The sequence below is a fragment of the Galeopterus variegatus genome, unplaced genomic scaffold, assembly GCF_000696425.1.
Source record: "Galeopterus variegatus unplaced genomic scaffold, G_variegatus-3.0.2 Scaffold2451, whole genome shotgun sequence".
Taxonomy (NCBI): domain Eukaryota; kingdom Metazoa; phylum Chordata; class Mammalia; order Dermoptera; family Cynocephalidae; genus Galeopterus; species Galeopterus variegatus.
In genome coordinates this window covers 166,467-180,035 of record NW_007728562.1, presented here as the reverse complement: position 1 = coordinate 180,035, position 13,569 = coordinate 166,467, and the positions used below count along the sequence as shown (strand labels likewise).

At 41.2% G+C, this 13,569-nt stretch overlaps 1 protein-coding gene across 1 annotated transcript in view; it reads right to left on the bottom strand.

The window, feature by feature from the left end:
- OSBPL3 (oxysterol binding protein-like 3) overlaps window positions 1-13,569 on the bottom strand; it is a 92,361-nt gene that overhangs the window by 65,611 nt on the left and 13,181 nt on the right. Inside the window, exons 2-4 of the mRNA XM_008581744.1 lie at window positions 2,328-2,444; window positions 2,115-2,168; window positions 1,120-1,233 (exon numbers count right to left, since the gene is read on the bottom strand). Coding sequence (XP_008579966.1) covers window positions 1,120-1,233; window positions 2,115-2,168; window positions 2,328-2,444 — 285 coding nt within the window. The remainder of the gene's footprint in view (window positions 1-1,119; window positions 1,234-2,114; window positions 2,169-2,327; window positions 2,445-13,569) is intronic.

Genomic DNA, 13,569 nt, shown 5'->3' with positions numbered 1-13,569 from the left:
GCACCTCGCTCAACCAGTGAGCGGGAACCGGTCTGTATGTGGGATCCGAACCCTCGGCGGGAGCGCCACCGCGCTCCCAAGCGGTGCACTGTAGCAGTGCGCCACCGGGCTGGCCCTCCATGAACTTTTTGAAGACCCCTCATATGTGGTAGGCCAGTATTGCTCCATCACCACACACATGCTATGGAGAGGACAGGAACGTGTTAAGACATGGAGCTCATGATCTCATGCTTTTGTTTTCCTAACCCTCAGCCCCCTTTTCCAATATCCCAAGTAATTTGCCCAAATAAGAAAAGAGGCTCAGCATTTTCTCAATTAGTTTCTAACATTGGGGTACCAGTCAATAATCATGTGCAATAGCTAAATTATTAAGCTTCCTGTGGGCTAGGCATTATGCCAAGTTTTCTACACGTGGTCCTGTGAGATAAGCACTAAAATAATTTTCTTTCTTTTTTTTTTTAGGTGAGAAAACTGAGACTTTCAGAGATTAGGTGATTAGCCAAAGTTCAATATCTAGTAATTAGCCATGTCAAGATCTGAACCAGATCAAGATCTCATGCTTCATGCTTTTAACTATCTATACCATCTGTAGGAGAGAGCACAAGAGGTTAAACACAGCTTTGAAAAGTACTGTTTGGAAATTCACACTTTAGGGGAAAATTTCCTGATGTTTCACTTCAATATGAGAATTTTAATGGAATCCCTATAAAATTAGCTGAAGTTGTAAGACAGGGCTCCACTGACTATTATATTTCAGGGAACATATTTTAACCTATGGTAAATGGTTCTTTACTAAAGATGGTACTGCCCGAGGCGAGGAGTGGGGTGTAAGAAACATGATTACATGATTGTTTTGTTCTTGATTGTTGCCACAATGACTAAGGAGGAGGGGTGGCATTTAGGGAATGAGGCAACGAGGGTGCTAAACCTTCAAGCAGTGGGAGAGACAATCCTGCACAACGAAGAACTGTCCCATCCTAATACTGTCTGTGAGAAACAATTTGGAAATGAAGATCTTCTACATGTTGAATGAATACCCCAAAGGTATCACCAGTAGTATAATAACCGACAATCCCTTCCTGACATAAACGAACTCCGTGCACCAGGAAGCACTCTCACCTTCAGATGGTAGATGTGCTCCTCGGTGTCAAGGTCAATGCACTTTGATGACTTCTTTACAGACATCACTGAAAGCCCGACGTCAATGCAGCCATGCAGCTTCTCTCTTTCTATCTGCAGAGGCACAAAGAGAGCCACTCAAGAACCCTTGTGTTGAAAGTAGTAATAACGCCCTTGATACTCCCTACCTCTACCCTCGTCTTCCACACCCACTAACAGTGAACATGAACTCGACAACTTATCAAGTGCCTACTGTGAACCAGTACTAAGTGCTGTGCATGAAGTCTTCTTTAATCTGTGAGATAGGGAGCATTCTCCCCGTTTTAAAGATGAGACTGAGGTCCAGAGGGGTTAAGTAACGAGCAGTTTACACAGCCAGTACATGAGGAAACAAAAAAGCAAACCCCATGGATTGACTTCCATAGCCATGAATTAACCTGTTAATTGCACTGCCTCCCACTGAATTAGTTTCTGGTGTCTAAATTCATTTAGAAGTATGGGCAGGAGGCTAAGAGAGGACAGCAGAGGAAGTAAGGAGAAGACACTTACAAAGGGCAGCAGGACTGATGGTCACTCAGAGCCCTCATAGGACAACTGCCTAGTGTTAACCAGAGAGGAACTCTCTTTCACCCAGGGCCTCCTCCACCAAACCCCTCAGTCACTGTAAGAGTGGGAATGACACCTGCCCTGTGTTTTGCTCCTGTGACCTAGCTGCAAGGACATCTTCTTCCACCCAGAGAATCCCTCAGCACAACCCTAAGACCACAACAGACCTTTGGATACCAGTGTGGTGTTGCAGGAGCCTCACCCTACCCAGAACCCAGGGCTGAGACCAGGGGAAGCAGGCACCTCTGTTCCACCTGGGGAATCCATTACCCTCCACGATTTCCAGTTCAGAGATCTGTAATCCTCAAATGTACACAGTCTCATCCCTGAGCTGACAGTTACCCTTTCAGAATTCTTCAATAGCATGTTGCACCAACAAGAAGACTTACATCGGTTTGGCTCTTGGCATATTTCAAGATTCCTCTGTCCAGATAGAAGAATCTCTGTGGAGCAGAAAGTATAATTCATTGAGATGTTCCATTTAAACACCCTTCCCTTGGTCTCAAATGTCAGCTTCGAATTAAATATAAGTGGTTAAGAACCAGGTGCTGGGTGGGATAGTGTGGGTGCAAACAAAAGTACAGCCACAGTCAGTGTCTTACCTTGTGCCAGCCTTTTAAGGGCCATTTCCTCTTTTTCAGCAGAAATCCTTTCTGGACTGGTGGCTCCTGAGTATAATTCATCTCCCCCCTCAGTCCTTCCACCACCTCCCAGCTGTCCTGTTCCAACAAAAGAGTTCATGCTAAATGTCTATCTTTTTTAAAAAATAATAACAGTAAGAAGCAATTCATACTATCAGTAGATCCATCCAAGATGGTGAGCCTGGATGGGTTTGTTGAGGAGAAAAAATTCAAATTTAATTTTTATACCATCCCTGGATTTTAAGGATTTAATGCTATAATTTAGAGGCATCAAACTTGATTTTTTTAAAAGCTCTCTTTTAGAAGGGAATGTTTCTCTCTCTTTTAGTGTTTGAACTTTGACAACCATAGCTAAAGGTAAACATTTTACTTACTCTAAGTTCTATTTTTGTTCACTTGGACATCATCACTCAGCTACTGTTCATTCAGCACTAGACTTCAGTCTGAATTTTAACCAAAAGCTACAGACACCAAGACAGAAGCTGTGGGGGTGTTGGTGGGGTAGGTTTAACAATTGGCTGAAAAGTGTGAGACTGGATGCAAGTTAGTAAATATGACAACTTCAGCAAAATAATGATTTAGTTGAAAATTAATATCTTCAAATTCTAGGTATTTAAGTACTGGAAATATTGAAGCATCAAAAAGATGGTTTGCAACAAGTATTTTCATCCTTTTTTTCCAGAAATTTGAAAACTCTTCCTTCTGTCTCAAAAACTCTTTTTATTGGGCTACTGAGTGGTTTGCAGTTTTGAAGAGCTACAAATAGTTATTACAATTAATTTTCCATTATTAGCTATTTAGGTTATTTTGACTAATTTAAAAATAATTTTAAAAGAAATAAAAAAGAAAAACAATAAAAATTCTGAAAATTTATTTTTAAATGCTTAAAAATAAATCATTGCTAAATTATCCCAAGATAAACTAAAATTGGCAATACCTCAGTGACTGTGATAGTTGATTTTTATTATTATTGTTTTTACATGTTTACTGGGTTATATCCCATGTGAAATGCACAAACCTTTTCTATTTTATCAATATACAATGTAGTTGATTTTTCTGTCCCTTTACCGATGCCTCCCTCCCCCCTCCTTCTCCCCCTTCCCACTCATCAACATCATATCTATTCACTTGTCTTAACAAGTTCAAGGAATTGTGATTGTTGTTTCTTCTTCCCTACCTCCCACCCCCGTTTGTGTATTTACTTATTTTTAGCTCCCACAAATAAGTGAGGACATGTGGTATTTCTCTTTCTGTGCCTGACTTATTTCACTTAATATAATTTTTTCTAAGTCCATCCATATTGCTGCAAATGGTAGTATTTCATTCTTTTTTATAGCAGAGTAGAATTCCATTGTGTAGATGTACCAGTTTCCTTATCTACTCATCTGATGATGGACATTTGGGCTGGTTCCAACTCTTGGCTATTGTAAATAGTGCTGCCATAAACACTGTAGTGAATTGTACAATTCTTAAGAGTACAACTTGACGAATTTATACACATATATACTCATTAACTACCATTCAGATCAGATATAAAAACATTTCCAACATGGGGTAATTAAGTTTTCCAAATTTGTGCTAAGTCAAATCTCCAGCCTATAAGCAGGTGGTAAAGGCAGAAGCAGGAGGTACTGGGAGACAGACAGTTAAGTGTGGAGCAGCACCAGGGAGCAGAAGGCAGTTAGACTCAAGTCCCAGGACACAGACTGTCTAACAGGGAGGGTATGGAAACCATAGGGTGTCCTGGGTGGCTCTGGCCTGGTTTCCGTGTTGCCCTCAAGTTCAATACATGGGACCCACTTGGTAATAAGAACCCTTTCCTACTTAAGCAACTGAACTCTTTATACCTGCCTTCTACCTGATGGCACTTTGCTGTGAACTAAGTTAAAGGTATATTCCACAGTTTTGAAACATCACAGTGGTATCCCAAGATTTAGAATTGTGAAAGGGATTTCATCCATGGAAAAAAAGCAAAGCTTAGAGAAAAGATTCAGTTTTTAAATTAGAGGACTTTTTTCAAAAAGTCAGTAGCACTGAATGAGATTTCTTTATAGCAATTATTATCAGTTATTCAAATCACTTAATTAAACCCAGACAATAAAGGAGCATGCATATTATTTAGTGATGGGAAGCCACGAAGCTCATTAATAACACAAAAAATCCTGCTCACATTTATTTTAGCTCAGAAGGCCACTCCTCAAAATTTAAAGCATTTTACCTGTCTAAATGTTAATGAATCTTTAAGGTCCTCAAGTTAAAAATTCTGCCTTTTCCAGAGAAAGTACTATTTCATCCTTAGAGACTCCATCAGTGTTCCAACTCACCTCTCAAATGGTTCACCACTTACTTGTGATAATATATATGATGTTTTATCATCCCTACTACAAGGACAAGTTTCCTTGACAGTATAAAGGGTCTATTTTACTTACAATGCCTAATCTGCTGTCCTGTGAACAGTATGCATCTGATTGGCAAATGAATAAACTTCGCTCTGAAATAAGGCTGCAGACTGATTTGTGCTCTTGGAATACCATAAATTGGCATGCATTTGAAAAGCGCCCAGTATCTTTGGGCCAAATGACTATTTACAAAAATAATTAGATACCATACATCCATATTTGTGAAAGCGGAGTTTGTGTGTTGTTGTCATTGTTAAATGAAAATCAAAGGCTCTAAATCCTCTAGAAATTACTCTAAGTGTATTAAGGCCTTTTGATTTCTTTACTCTAAGACCCTCAGGCAGAAGGCAACCTGCAGAGTGCTAAGGCTAAACTATGCACATCTTCTCAATATGTTCAGTTGTGAACAATGCAAACACCAAAGATTAGACATTGTTATTGCATATGTTACAAACATGGGGGAGCAAAAAGGATGAGATCATACCTGTTGCTTAAAAAAAAGGGGGAAAAGGATGAGATCATACCTGTTGCTTAAAAAAAACAAGAATTAAATTTCAAAACAGTTTCAAGGATTCATGTTAGAACTAGATTGCTCCTGAACTCTTGGGACATACATAGTACATTTCCACCAATGAGCCAACATGGAGGGAAGGGAATTAAGAGTGGGTTTGTTGGCCCATAATGTAAATAAGACAAAAGGTTTCAACTTTTTTCCTACAAAATACCATCTATTTTCCTCATTTTATCTTCTACCTGGGCTTAGAACTAGAAACTGTTACCAGGTTGCAAAAGCCAGATTTGAAGTATTTAAGAAAGTGAAGGCTCTCCTTGACTGAAGAAGAAAGCACTGCAGCCAACTCTTTCTGGGCTCAACACCCAAATCCTCCCCCTCCCAACTTCCCTGTCTGTCACGTCCTTGAGTCACACAGCTGAAATCTGAGAACCAACATCCAACCAGTGGTTCTCAGTGGGGCGGGGCTGTTCCCTCTGAGGCACTGTGGAATCCTGGGGTACTTTGGGTTGTCACAATGATAGGGGATGTCTCCGGCACCTAATGGCTAGGAGCTAGGAATGCGAGATGCCCTGCGATGCCTCAGTCTTGCACAATGAAAAAGTTGTCCCACATCCAGAAGACTTTCCTAAGTGCTATCAGACATTTTTGTAGGTGAAAATCTGCTTAAAATTACTCAAGCAGAGAACTGAACTGTTTCACACATATGGCAAAACAATTTTTGCATAGTTTTTATATACTCTGAATTCTCAGGAATGCAAGTAGTGAATAACCATGTTAAGACTGTACTTTGTTCTTTTTGGAACATTACCAAGTGTTGCTCACCATTATAGAAATTCACATCACTGTAGGTCATGACAGTGAGTTATTAACAACACACCTGCATCATCTGCATTCGTAGCTGTTGTGTTCTCTGTTTAGGGATATCTGACCACTTCATTATGGTACAGGCATGCTTGGACTTTTACATATTGAAATATATATGTGGGGCCGGCCCGGTGGTGCACTGCTATAGTGCACCGCTTGGGAAGCGCGGCGGCGCTCCCGCCAAGGGTTCGGATCCCACATACAGACCGGTTCCCGCTCACTGGCTGAGCGAGGCGCGGGAGCAACACCGAGGGTTGCGATCCCGTTGCTGGTCCCGGTCCAGTACGGGGGCGACACTGAGGGTTGCGATCCGTTGCCGGACAAGGAAAAAAAAAAAAAAAAAAGAAATATATATCTGGATATGTGGTATATATGTGAAATATATACCACATTCTTTGAACTTCACTTTAGGAAAAAAAAAAAATATATATATATATATCTGGATATGTGGTATATATGTGAAATATATACCACATTCTTTGAACTTCACTTTACGGTACGGTAAAGCATGTTGTTGATATTTTCAAAATTATGTGTGCAAATACATTTAATTAATGGTGAATTTCATTTGAGGAGAGTAAAGTGGGGACACTGGTTAAAGGAATGATGGGGTTGAGAATTGCTGATGAACCTGGCACAAGTTCTGTGTATTATGCTGGGAAAGAACAGCAGGTCAGGACACAGTGTATGTAAAATTGCTCTGAAAATTGTAAAGGCTCTAATATTTTCTTATAAGTCCCGTTGGTTCCATCTTCAGAACGTATGTTTTCTATGTCCCTTCGTCCATTCCCCAGCCACCACCCTAACCCAGGCTCCCATCAATCTATCCCCCACTTCTACTCAAGTCAACAACCTTTTATGGGACCCCATTATAATGTTGTTTTTCATGCAACATAAAAACGAATATGACATGTTTGTCCTTATTTCCACTTTTGTGATTTGCTTATATTGTTCCAGCCTCTCAGAATCTTCTCTTGATCTTTTCTACCCATGTAAACTGTTTGAGATTTTAGTTCAGTTTCTACCTCCTTCCATGAAATTCCTAAACTATCCAAATCCCTTCGGTCATATATTCCTATAAATTACAAGAGTATTACTGTTCATACTAATTAATTTAGCATTTAATTAATGTGTGATTTTTCTTTTCTTTTTTTTTTTTTTTTTTTTCATTTTTGTCTCCAGTGCTTTGGTCTTTTCTTCCCAAACCGACATAGGGACCATCTTTTTAACTTGCTTAGAACCCCAGCAAAGTACTAAGTATATAGTAGGAGCTAAGAGAATTCTCCTGGTTTATTAGTTGTTGGAGCCTCAAATCAAGAAAATAAAGTTCTCAAACCAAGTAAATGATACCGTGCAGTTGGCTTACAAGGAGGTCTTAAGCTGCATCCACAATTCTGTACAGCATGCCACTTAAAACACAAAAGAATAGTGCCTCAGGAAATATTACCCAGTGGGACTGATTGTAATAATACTTAAATGCAAACAATAATAATATAAAATGATTGGAACACTTTCTAGCTTCATGAAAGCAGGAACATTTTCTGTCTTATTCACTACTTAAAATAGTGCATAGTAGATATTAATAAATACATTGAAAGAATTAATGAAGCAATTACAATAGCTAAAATTTTTAAGCATCTACTATATATCAGATAGTGTGCTGAACACCATACTCATATTGTTGTGCTAATCCTTGCACTACCCTTTGAGGTTGGATTTATTAATATCCTTATTTTTTGAATGTGGAAACCGAGGAAGAGAGAATTAAGTAACTTCTCTAGTGTTATAAAGCCACCAAGTGGTAAAGCTTCCTGAATGCAGAATCAACATTTTTAATCATTCTGTGACATATTATGGCATACCGCATTTTTACTATAGTTTAAATACATAAATTCTGATGATCAACAAGAAGTAAATCCCTTGTGGTGGGGGGGGGAAGTGGTGGGTAAATCCAGGAAGCAACCAAGACCCTGACATTGGAAGGAGTTAAGGAGAAAGGCCATATGGCTAGAGGCAAGAAGGTGTTTGACCTGCCCAGAGCTACCAGGTATCCCACAGGGTGGGACATTAGCCTGTGCATTTTAACACTGCCAAGTCTTTGCTCATTGCTTTTTTATATCTGGAATGCCAGTCCCATCTACTTCTCAGCCTGGTGAATTCTCATTTAGTCCCAAACCTCCTCTTCCAGGCAGAAATCTCTCCCTCTTCTCCTGATAGCACTAATGCAAACCTCATGTGCACCGTCTGCCTCCCTAGCTAGAATGTGGGTTCAGTGCAGACAGAGACTATGTCTTATTAATTATAATCTTACTACCTGGGAAATAGGCACCCTAAATAAATATTTACTGAATGAGTCTGAGGAAGCAAGGGGGTATAAAAAAGCCCCACAGAGCCCTCAGAACATAGGACTTTAATAATGTGGCTAGATTAGAGTGAATCAGTACTCACAACAGAAAAAACACAGAGATGGTGATTGCTCCTGGCTAAAGGGCCCAAGTCTCAGGGAGTGGCTCCTGCTGTCCCAGTGACCTAGGTGTAGGGCACAAACCTTGAGCTAAATACCCTAAGAGACACAACACAGGATGGACTTGGGTCCCAGGGAGATCAAGACTTACTGCATTAACCCAACACTGCTGGGCTGATGTCCCCTCCTGTGGGGTATCAGGTGTAAAGGGCATCATGAATATACCAGATGGAGAGAGAAATATGACAAGGGCTGGGAAAAGTAGCTTCTTCGGGTTTTTGCTAGAGTTTAACTGAAGACAGTCTGGCACTGTCATCTGGCATTACATTCGGTCTGTTTTACTGAATGTCTAAAAATTGCCAAAGATAGAAAGCTGTTTTGTGGTTGGAAAGGCAGTTAAGCATTTACTCATGCTCACGAACTTGCCAAGTTCATTTCCATATTGCTGAGTGCACAAATTGAAAGCACTTCCCTCCAGCACAGCTGTTTCCATAGGGTACATCTCCTAGGCACCTTTCAAACACTGAATTCTGAGTCTCTGCCCTTGCAGTGATGTCAGAAATAGAAAATGATTTAAACTTTCATTCTTCCTGCAGCTGAAGAGTGTTAGGAAGAAAGTTTTGTGGCTGTCTCTGTCTGGCATGACTGGAAAGTGAGTTGTTCTGATTAATTTATTTAGTCTGTTTATCAAGCATTTTAAAATCACAAGGCAATATTTGGCATTACATTACATGGAGCATAATTTAATGTCTTTAATGATTCCAAAGGCATTTGTGATTTTCTAAATCCTATCCAGAAATGCTAAAGATCATCAATGTTACCTACATGGAAATACTTGTCAAAAGATTTCCAATTAATAGAATGACAGCTTTAACTGATGTCACATCACTTCTGTACTTAAATCTCAATTACTGAGAGTTGGAGTTGTTGCTTCGTGTTAAATGTTTCTTTCTCAACTGATTTTTTGAGCACCAGCAGGCCTGACAGTAATAGTAACTAAAAAAAGAAAAAGTAGTTGGGGGAGGGGTGGTATATAGATCTAATCAGCGCTTCTCAAACTATACTGTGCATACCATTCACCCAAAGATCTTGTCCAAATGCAGTAGGACAAACTTCAGTAGGTCTGGGAAGGTCTGAGATCCTCCAGCTGCACAGATGGGGCTGGGCTGCTGCTGGACCACAAGCCCACTGAGAGTAACCATGTTCTAGAAAACCAGGCTGTCTTGAAGAATTCAGATTTGACTTGACAGACTCCAAGGGCAAAACCAGTACTTGTGGATGTGAGTTATAAGGCCCTGTATTCCAGCTCTGCATTAAGGACTGATTGGCTAATTATCTATTAATTAGTGCCATGAAAATTGACAAAAATGACATGGCTGCTCTATGAAAGAGCAACCTCCCTAGTCACTGGAGTGCTCTGTCAGGGGCTGATGGCAACCTGGCAGAGGCACTGCGGAGGGGATCCCAAGCCTGGGAGGGAGGTCAGAACAAATGACCTATGAGATCCTTTCTAATCTTATGTCATAAACTCATGCCATATTAAACAGCAGCATTAGGTTCAGTCTAGCAATCTCGGGTACAATCCCTGACTTTAGCATCTAAGTGAGATTAAAGATGAAAGAAGACTGAGCAATGAAGAACACACCCAGATTCGGTGTCTACCTGAGGTCATTCCCATCTTGGGTTTCCAAATAAGGGAAAAACACTTTCCAATGGTATAGACCACAGGTGGATTGATACCTAAAATCGTATTAATAAAAAATTTAATGCACATATAATGACCATTTCTACCCTGCTAATCCCTCAGTCAGCATTTATGGCTGCAATTGCTTTGGCACTTTAGGGTCCTCAGATGTATTTGGAGATTAAACACCTGTTAAATATTCCCTAATTGTACCAAGCCCATAAAGGCTATGAACAGCAGCATCTTCTATGCACTTTTTTCTCCATGTAAGGCTCTGCTCTGTGAACAGGGGCCTTTTAAGAGCTGTAGCTACTGTTAAGATGGAAACACCCAACCCATAAATGTCATTCCACTCCAGCCATGCAGCCCACCAAGGGGGTGGTGGTGGTTTTATAGTTGCTATTGTAGTAGGGATTATAATAATAAAAGTAGCAACTACTATTTATTGATACTTTCCATGTACTTTGCAGTGAGTCTATAATCAAAGTATCATTAGCCTCATTTTCCATATGAGAAAATGAAGGTCCAAAGTAGTCTGCCCAAGATCACAAACTATTAAGAGGTGGAATCCATTAGTGGACTGAGTCTGGAGACCACACGTGGAAACTCTCAGCTGAACATGCACTCTAGACAAGGTCACCTAAGAAGTACATTAGGACCCAGATGAGTCCATCCAGGGCCACCTACTCCCCCACCAGTCCAGCCCTCTCACCCCTAGCACTATTCTCTCCCCAGGCAGAACAGTCTGTCTTTGACAGCACGTTCCTGCACTCAATATGCATGGGTGTCAGTACCCCCAAGGAACTCAAGGGTCTCTTCCGGGTTTTTAAATTTTTTCCATTTAGGGTAGGCTGCAATGATTGACTTTTCCCCAGAATCATGGGATATTTGCTGTAAACTTCAGTCTGAAAGAGAATGTGGAAGTCACCTGCCCAGCTATTTCATATTAGAGATGAGGAATCTCAGCTGAGTTATCTGCTTAGGGCCACAAAAATGAGCGAGGGACTTCTGAGGACCAGGGCCCAGGCCTTTCAACTCCAACTCAGAGCCCTTTCCACAACCCCTTTCTACGAATTACTTGTTTCCACAGTGGCAGAGAGCCTTGTGGAGGAGATTCTGGGTTAACCCCCACACAAGCACCTACCATGTGGGGATGGGGGAGAATTTCCAATGCAGACTCCTGTATGAATGGGACTGCGGCAGAGGTCGGAAGGTGCAGACACTTTTGCTCTTTATATCTACCAGAATGGTTTAATATTTTACTTTTATTACCTTTTAATTTTAAAAAAACCTTTCAGTGGCATACTACAGAGTCCTGCCTTTTGGTAACTGGTCACTGGCAAGATTCACAGACTCTTTTGCACTCCAGTTACAGGGCACTCACAACTCCAACAAAACCCACTCCCTTGCTGGATGGTGCTAGCTGACAATAGTGTTCTCTCTTACACTGTGCTCAAAACTTTTTAGAGCTAATTGAAATTTGCAGTCAAAGTAGAGACACACTCCAGGTAATTAATGCATACATGATTTAGAATCACAGGAGTAGGTGGCAGAAGTTTATTAGCACAATAAACTCTTCCTTATCCTTGATCGAAATCAGCAATGATTTTTTTCACAGGAATAACCAGTGATCATAATGAGAACCTAGCAACAGGTTAAGATCTGGGAGAACCTTATGAATCAATGAAGAAATGATTTCAGTGTTAGGAATGTTATAGTACAGTTTGTAGCAGCTTCTCCTTAATAGGGTGGGGTCCCTGCTCAAAGGTCTTAAAGCTCAGCACCAGGCACTGTAGATGCAAAGGTATAAAACCAAGTGCTGGCCCTCAAGAAGTTAACATATGTAGGGAAAATATAGGAAAATGGTCAGAGTCCCTCAGGTATTCAGAATCTTGCCGAGCATTTGATGTAAATATGCATGTGTGCCCAGGTGTTCCTTGGTTACTGTCTAATGTAATTGCACATGTGCACCCAGGTGTCCTGGGTTATGGACTTAAGTATAAAGGATGAGTGGCTCTGATCCACAGCGCTCCCCACACCCAGGATGTCCCTACGGAGGCTGCTACTGCTGCTGGAGGCTGTTGCTGCCAGTGCCCCCAGGACCCTCGAGAGGCCACTGCCGCTGCTGCTTCTGCTAAGGACTGAATCCCTGTCGTCTGCCAATGGCTCCCAGGATCTTTCCCAATTACCTAGTGTGGACCTACATGTGAGGGGTTTGGTGACCCAGTCTGTACAATGGGTTTGAAGGGTCTATGGGCTCTAACCCCTAGCCCTAGCAATACAATTGGAAAACTTAGTGTAACTAAAACAACGAAACATTTGGCTTTTGTTATGAAATGCCTAGCCATACAATTAGCATAGCTATTGCCTCCAGCTGACAACTGGTGTAGTCTGTAGCTTTACAACATAAATTAAAAATAAAGAGACACCACAAGGTTAAAAATGTGTAAATGCCAAATGGGAAATTCAAACCCGCTGCAGGGGCTCAGGCAGGCACAATCACTGAGGGCTAGATCCACCTTAGCTAGGACTAAGAACTCGAGCTGGGACGCAGAGAAAATGTGACTCATAGTAAGAAGACTGTGTTAGTTTCCTGAGACTACCCTGATAAATTACCACAAACGTGGTACTTTAAAACAAAAATTTATTCTCTACGAGTTCTGGAGGCCAGAAGTCCACAGTAAAGGTGTTGGCAGAGCCGTGCTCCCTCTGAAGGCTCTAGGGGAGAACTGGTTCCTGTCTCTTCCAGTTTCTCGTGGCTGCAGCATTCCATGGCATTCTTTGACTCCTAGCTGCATCACTCCAGTCTGTGCTTCCATCACCTTCTGCTCCATGTGTTTTTTATAATGCACTTATCAGTGAATTTAAGACCCACCTAGATAATCCAGGATGTACTTCTCATCTCAAGACCCTTAAATTAATTACATCTGCAAAGGCACTTTTTCCAAATAAGGTAACATTCACAGGTTTCAGGGATTAGGATGTGGACATATCTTTTGATGAGGCCACCATTCAGCCCACTACACAGGGCAAGAGGGACCACTACAGCAGACAGTCCAGGGATATGCCAGGAATGTGACTGATCCAGGGCAGGAACAGAGAGGAGTTGATTTTAGCTGTGACAGAGGCTTGTGTACAGGTGCAGAGGCAAATGCAGCTAGACTAGATGGCAGGCCCAGGGTGTAGGCCTTAGAGTGATATTAGGTTGTGCCAGGGAAGTCTTCTGTTTTGCCTCTGTCCTACTTCTTACACTGTCACTTCTGGGCCTTTAGTATTTT